The following is a 7,087-nucleotide window of genomic DNA, read 5'->3' on the forward strand; positions in this document are numbered from 1 at the left end:
CAGTGCCAGAAGATGGAGTAGCAGTGCCTTTTATTACATCTCAATGTCCTGGTAGCACACCCCATGTGACTTCATACCCCAAGTTACTGTTATGATAAATACATTTGCTGCAGTGCTGGGCAGATGTGACACACTTGACAATTGCATTTCAGATAAACGCAGTAGTCTAGCATGTGAGGGTCCCAGGGTTTGTCTGCATATCATTTTCAATCTTCTATTTAAGTCAGTGATATTTCATTTGTAGGCTAGAAACCTGGAGCTGTTCATCCTGTGCGGATTATTAGCCTCTCCTTAGAAAAGCAAAGCAGGTTGGTGAAGTTATTAAAGTCGTAAGTGCGTCATAGCTGTGACCTTCATCCACACCTCAGGATCACAGAGGGAAATTGCAATGAAAACTGCTGCCGCTTGTCTCATTTAAGTCATTCCATTGATCTTGGTTCCCTAGCAACATTCCGACACAAAGATGAAACAAGCCTGAACCTAGTTGAAGATTAAGCCTTAATAAAGCCTCATGCTTCAGTGTTTCTCAGAGGTCATATGGAAACAAATCAAGACCACATAAGCCCCATTGTGTGAGTGTTTGGTATACTTTACAGGTGTGGATGCTTTCTAAATTTCATTGGAATTGAGATCCAGTACATCAAGTTGGTGTGATAATTTTATAAAACCTTTGTATTTATTTTGTATCAATTGTTTGAATAAGACTGGATATTTAGGAGACGCTCATTGAATAATCAAACATGGCTTATTTTCAGATGTTTCTGCAGGTAAAGAATGCAAAGCAAGACTATAGCTTAAAGAAAGGGAGGGAAGCAATATTTAAAGACAGACTTTAAAAGTTTGTAAAAAAATAAAATAAAAACTTAATTGCAGCATTAGTATTACACAGGCATCTGCTAACATGCCCTAGAGGTGCTTTATTAAAACAGGTCACCTACAGCAGACAATTCAAATCAGACCAGTTTAAGTCTGAATGGGGATCACTTTCAAGGGATTGTAATGCAAGCCTTGGTAGATGGAGTCTTTACCATTTTTAAAGTTACACACAGCACATACAAGAAACATGTAAACAAGCCTCCATGTGGTGCCCTCTGCCACATTCCAAATCCATGCTTCTCTCAATTTAATTGAGCAAGATGGATTCCAGTATCTTATCACTTCACATACATCAGATTCAGTCACCCCTGTGAATGGAATCTATTTTAAAAGTGCAAGAAAGAGAAACATTACATGGGACAAGAGATGTTTATTCTCAGCATTTCAAATGCAATCTTCAGCAAGAATATTGCAAAACCAAAAGTCTTCAATCACATCAATGGAAGACTTGTCTATAAATATAGTGCCACTAAGTTTGCTTGGAGTGTGATCCTCTGAGATAGGAGGAGGGGAGGGGGGTGGATAGTTCTGTATGCAGGTTTTACTTTTGAGCTGGCATGAGATCATCAATGGACTGTCCCTTTTCCAGGCGCTTCTCCATTTCAACCAGCAGCTTCACCCCATCAACCACCATCTGGACCAAGTCGACCTCGGAGAATCCCAGACGGTCAGCGTTGGAGATATCAAAGACACCCCCCACGGCTGCAGTATCCACACCACCTGGGAGAGAACACAGGGAGGATCAGAACCAGGCACAACAGGGAGTACTCATTGGCTCTTGTGAAATGAGTAATCCTCTCTCCTTCCCTCCAACAGGAATGGAAGAGCATGCTATAGCACTAACCTGTCCCACGTTTCTGCAGTCTGAGTCTCTTGAGGATCTCTCCAAACTTCTCATGCTTGCTGACACAGGGCAGCTTGACATGGACACCGGCACGGAGACCGGTTCCCAGGTTGGATGGGCAGGTCAGAACATATCCCAAGTGCTCATTCCACATGAACTCATGTCCCTTGTCCTTGAAGAGTGATTCGATCTGAAAGTACATCTCAAATCTAAGACCTCTACAAATAAACAGGCCTGGAAAAAGAGAACATTTAATAATTCCAGTATAGCCATTGGTGACCCAAAATTGCACAGCTCCTTACTCAAATAGCTTGTGGAAAATATAGAAGATAAGAGTAAAAGTCACCCCAAAATTTACTTAATATTCCCATCCTTTTTCTCCAACCACAAGACATTGCATTATTGACCATCTTTTCCCTGGAAGAACCCTCACATTTACTTGTGGAAGACTTCCAGTTCCAGGCTGTTTAATGTTACCTTGGTTAGACCAGTGCAGAATCTGTTGAAGACTTCCTTCATGTTTCCTCCTTTCTGCATGGAGATAACTCGGAGGTGATCTTCCTCATTAACCCAAACCAGGAAGGTTTTGTTGTCATTGTGCCTTGGAATCAAGCAATGCAAACCCTGGGTTTTACATCTGTTTCAATATACAAGTACTTTATGCAAGTATAGGAAAGCATTGGGACGCATGTACACCATTTGTGTTGGGACAACTTGGAGGCCAAGCAAGTATCTTTACAAAACACACCCATCTAGTGCAAATAGTTTTTAAAGTAGACATTCTGCACCTTATATGCACTCCCCACTGTTCACCGTTGGTAATATATACTTTTTATTCTATATTAGGTATTAAAGGCTATTGGATTGATGCATTAAACTGTGTCTGAGCCAAGAATAGTAATTCAACAGCAGTTCTCTGCCATCATACTAAAGATGGCTTTGCTTTAGAAGTGCTCCTCAGTATATATTGTTCTTAAGAGCAGAATCTGGATTTTTACCAGATCCCCCTGGCATCAGGCCAGTCACGAGCCATTCCAGATGCCAACAGGAGAGGAGAGACTGGCTTGTCAAACAGGAAGTGGTCATCGATCAGCTGTTGCTGTTCCTCATCAGTCATGTTCTTCAAAGCATAGTATTTACCCTTCAGATCACCATCCAGGGAACCTAAACCTAGAAAAAAGCACACAGATAATTGACCAATTATGTCCAAAAAAACACAACATGTTAGCAGGGAAGTACGGCTGCATCAAATGGTTAAATGACCACCAGTGACATTGGCATTAAGGCAATGTAAATAATGCAGTGCTAATATTGCAATGCCATTCTATTCCACCAGAGGGAGCACTCGAGATGAAATTATACAGCTCCATGTGTGCAAGGATTTCTTAGGTGCCATAGTTCTCTTGCCTCCATTTTCAGAGCCAGATATTTACCTTCTACTGCCAGGTCCTCAACGGCCCGTCTCTCCCCGCGGCTGCAGTGAGGGGGCAGGCAAAAGCCACGGATGCTCCTCCCAGTCCGGACACGGGAGCTCAGCACATAGTCTGGATCCAGGTCATCACCACCCTGCAAAGAGGAACACATTCGGTTCAGTTTCTAGCTATGTGTGAACATGGACAGCTTGCCAAGGGAAGTGCCGATCAATTCCACAACACACACATTACAAGGTATGGATTAGGTGTTGCACAAAGCAGACCATTTAGGGTTTTCATAACAGCTTGTACATTGTAACCCATTTGGTACAAGAGAGTTTGTACCAGAGAAGGTATTACTGGAATCAAACAAATAGGAGATGCATTTAGAAGCATAATTTAAAGATAAGCACCTTCAGGTGGTCTGGGTTCAAGTCCGTCTTGTGCTTATCACTAGGTTTGTACCCCCCATGTCGGTCCTCAATAACAGGGTCCAGAAGCTCCTTGAAAACCTCATAGGTTTCTTCATCACCTGCTACACAACCCACTGTCATAATGAATGGGTGGCCTGGAATAGAAGAGGCAAGAGGAAACCGTTTTCGTTATGGTGCTCAAGGGGATTTGGAGATGGGACTAGCAATCCAAGTTCTCTTAAAAGAAAAAGCCAGACAGTTTTTACAACACACTTTCTACTTTAAAATGCAAGCATTTATGCAAAACATTGAAAAAGAGTCATTTTATGAAATTAAAAGGTACACGGCAGCTAAACAAAACACTGGTTCCCAGGATTATCAACACCAGTCTGAATGACAGCATCTAGGGTGAACCCCTGTGGGGTTGATCGCTCTCAATTTCTTGTAGAAATCCGGAGTTATGACCTTGGCCATGTAGTTCTTGTGAGCTTTTAGGTCAGGATATTTCTCCTTGGCAGGCAGCCTCTTGATATTTACTGCAGCCATATTTTTATTGCTAGACATAAAATTCTACATAGTTAGGGAGGAAAAAAGCAACCATCTGCCATCCCTTAATGAAGTGCTCCAAGGGTTACTACGCTGCAGTACAACACTAAACATGGTGCTGTTGTATTAACACCCTGCATTAAACTTACCTAAACAGGTTAGTAAAAGGAGCAAATTGTACCCCACAAATCGGGTAAATAGGGACTGCTCTGTCAAAAGAGCAAATCCTTTTACCTGTGCAAATATTTAGAAAAAAAAAAAAAGAAAAAAAACTACCTGGTTTCCTTGTTAAGAGGTCGGGGAAACATTTGCCCTTGATAGTCTTCCTGGTCATTAAGTGAAAGTAAACCCCAAAGCGATACGCTCTACTGCAGGGAATGTCTTTGGTAAACTATTTGTGAAAGAAGCACTTCTGTAATAAGGGAGAACAGATGGCCCTTTGAGATGAAAGCTGCTTCCGTGCTTTACCTGGGTTATCAATCCCAGTTTGAATGACGTCATCCAGTGTAAATCCACTGGGAGTCGCCTTCTCCCGCAGCTGTGCGTACAGTTCCTCAGTCAGCACCTTTGCCATATGATTATTGTGCTTGCTCAGGTCTGGGTACTCCTGCGCTGCAGAGTAATTCATCTTCAGTTGGTTGTGTGTGTTACCGAAAGGCATGGTTGCAACCTGAACGCAAGAAAATAAAATCAAGACATTTTACAATAGGTATATCCGAGAACCAAAATTGAAAACCAAATAATTCTAGAACAATTCAGTGTCAACAGTAAAAACGAACGGTTGCATTTTCTAAACAATTGTAGTGTAGCAAGTTAAATCAAAGTATTTAAACCCTAGAAATCTACCAGTACAAAAATAAATCCAACGATGCAGAACACGGCTTTTATTTCCCTCTCAAAGCTCTTAACCTTAATTAGCCTCAAAGGTCTGGTGAAGAATAACTGCATTTACTCTTTAAACCCAATAAAATACTTTTGAAAACGTGTGCAATAAGGGTTGCAACCTTCACTCAAAGCCACAAAGAAATCGGCAATCCATTTAAACCCTGAATGTGCAGACTCAAACTACATACACAGGGCTTGGAATAGGAAGCTAATAGCACAGAATATATTCTACTTGTTATATAATGATTTTGGAATGTATTCATAATATTGAAATTAATACTGGTTCAACGTTAATCTTTTTTCAGACCAATAGTTGTGGACTATACATTATATATAAAAAAAACTGACGTCTATTCAAGTTCATTCGAAAGAAAATGTTATTTAGACAAGCATTTACGAATTAATCAAGACTAACTTCGAACAAATTAATTACACAATGGTGCGCACATTTTTTTTACTGCAAATCCAAATTTAAACCGTGATATTGCTCACAGATTGAGAACCTGATCCCGTGGGTCAGCTGGACAGTTTGATTCTCAAAACGCGCATTCGATTCTACAATTTAAACACTTCCAAGGGTAAACAAAGGAAGAATGGCCATCAGTGAAATTAATCTTCGTGAACGGAAAAAAGCTATTGGCAAGACTATCAATTCCTTAAGACGCATTTAGCTTTGTATGCGTTACAAATTTACAGAATTTCATTTTTTGAATTAAACAATTACCACTTCAAAAGGAAACACTACTGGAAACCTTTATGGGAAGTGTGTTGGTAATAAATGAACATTTAATTCGCTTACAACATATCCTTGAACCGTTTTCGTTCAGTGATTTAGTGTTCGACTAAACAGAAATGTTGTTAGAATTGGAGTAAGGGACACAGAATGGTTAAAAACAGGCTTGGTGCAGTGTTTCGGTATGCATACAATTTGTAAACATGTACTGAAGTGCCAGAGGTCGGATCTTGAGCGTCTTTTACAGACGCATGCATTTAATTTAACGAAAAAGACATTACAAAAGTCAAATATCTACAGCAAGACTAATCAGAATAGTGGAGCCGGTTAGATCGCGGGGCCAGCGTTTTACGCCAAGGAAAATAAATCTTCATGCTCCCCGATTAAAAGGTTAGTAATTTTATTTCCGTTGACGAACTCGAAATGAAGACATCGAGGATTAGTTTCATTAAATTTGCTTTTACCGAGCAATCGTTTGTGCAGGTCGTTTAAGTAAGACCTACATTAAATAACTTGCCCAACTAAGAAAACCCCTGAATGTAACCGAAATTTAGTCATTACTGCTAATTATTACCAAACCAAGCATTCCAACCCTTAATTAAACAAAATGCCCGTCTAAATGTAATATCAGTTCTTTAACCGATACCATATTTAAATGGTCAACCAGCGACACCCGGATAATTACAATAAATTTAATAAAATCCACGATTCGTTTTGCTGGAATATTCATTAGTAATCCCTATGGATTCGGTCTGCAACTGGGTCAGGAAAAACATGCAGCTTTTAGCGTCATTTATATTAAGGTCATTGCTTGACAAAAAAAACTACTATGTAATTTAAGAAAGCTCACATTTTTTCTATTCTACGTAGTGTATTTGGACAACAGCGTATGAATTGCCAATTTTAACCGCGCAGTTTAGCACTTTATTTTGTATGAATTGGTGCATTGTTATATTTAAAAAACAAAAGGAAATCACAACCGTAACGCTTAACTCACTGACAACAATTGACAGTCCTACTGCTGTAGTCTAATGAGTAAAACATCCATTAAATAAGACCAATAACTATCTTACCTGATGTATTTGCAATTTAAATACAACTGGACGTGTCTTTTAGTCCACCCCTGGACCGATCACACCAAGCTTCTATCTGGTGTCCAGAACTAAGAGCCTCCTGGAGTTTTTATATATGAGCCGAGCTCCACTCCTATTGGTTTTTATTTAGAGTCCATTCATTCAATTGGAGAAGGGCTAAAAGCATATCACATGATCCATACTGATCGAAAGTACTTTCACATATCAACGGAATACTAAAATGAAATTTACATGCATAGCTTGTTCGCAGGATTTACAACTTTACATCAAAACTTGTTCTATTG

At 39.8% G+C, this 7,087-nt stretch overlaps 1 protein-coding gene across 1 annotated transcript; it reads right to left on the bottom strand.

The window, feature by feature from the left end:
- Positions 1–1,226: 1,226 nt before the first annotated feature.
- Positions 1,227–6,933, bottom strand: LOC117422482 (creatine kinase B-type). Its single transcript, XM_034037594.3, has 8 exons — positions 6,783–6,933; positions 4,560–4,761; positions 3,546–3,700; positions 3,154–3,286; positions 2,719–2,890; positions 2,198–2,321; positions 1,721–1,910; positions 1,227–1,596 (listed from the first exon to the last, which is right to left on the bottom strand). The coding sequence occupies exons 2-8, from the start codon at positions 4,750–4,752 to the stop codon at positions 1,418–1,420; spliced, it is 1,146 nt and encodes a 381-aa protein (XP_033893485.1). The 5' UTR covers positions 4,753–4,761; positions 6,783–6,933; the 3' UTR covers positions 1,227–1,417.
- Between the last annotated feature and the right edge of the window lie 154 nt (positions 6,934–7,087).

This window comes from Acipenser ruthenus, chromosome 15 (genome assembly GCF_902713425.1).
Source record: "Acipenser ruthenus chromosome 15, fAciRut3.2 maternal haplotype, whole genome shotgun sequence".
Classification (NCBI taxonomy): Eukaryota; Metazoa; Chordata; class Actinopteri; order Acipenseriformes; family Acipenseridae; genus Acipenser; species Acipenser ruthenus.

Bases quoted from the DNA above. Each gene is read 5' to 3' on its own strand.
- LOC117422482 (XM_034037594.3), bottom strand. From the start codon at position 4,752: ATGCCTTTCGGTAACACACACAACCAACTGAAGATGAATTACTCTGCA. The intron at 2,322-2,718 runs GTAAAAATCCAG...CTTGATTCCAAG, and splicing joins CCTGATGCCAGGGGGATCTG to GCACAATGACAACAAAACCT. The intron at 1,911-2,197 runs GTAACATTAAAC...ATGTACTTTCAG, and splicing joins TCTGCACTGGTCTAACCAAG to ATCGAATCACTCTTCAAGGA.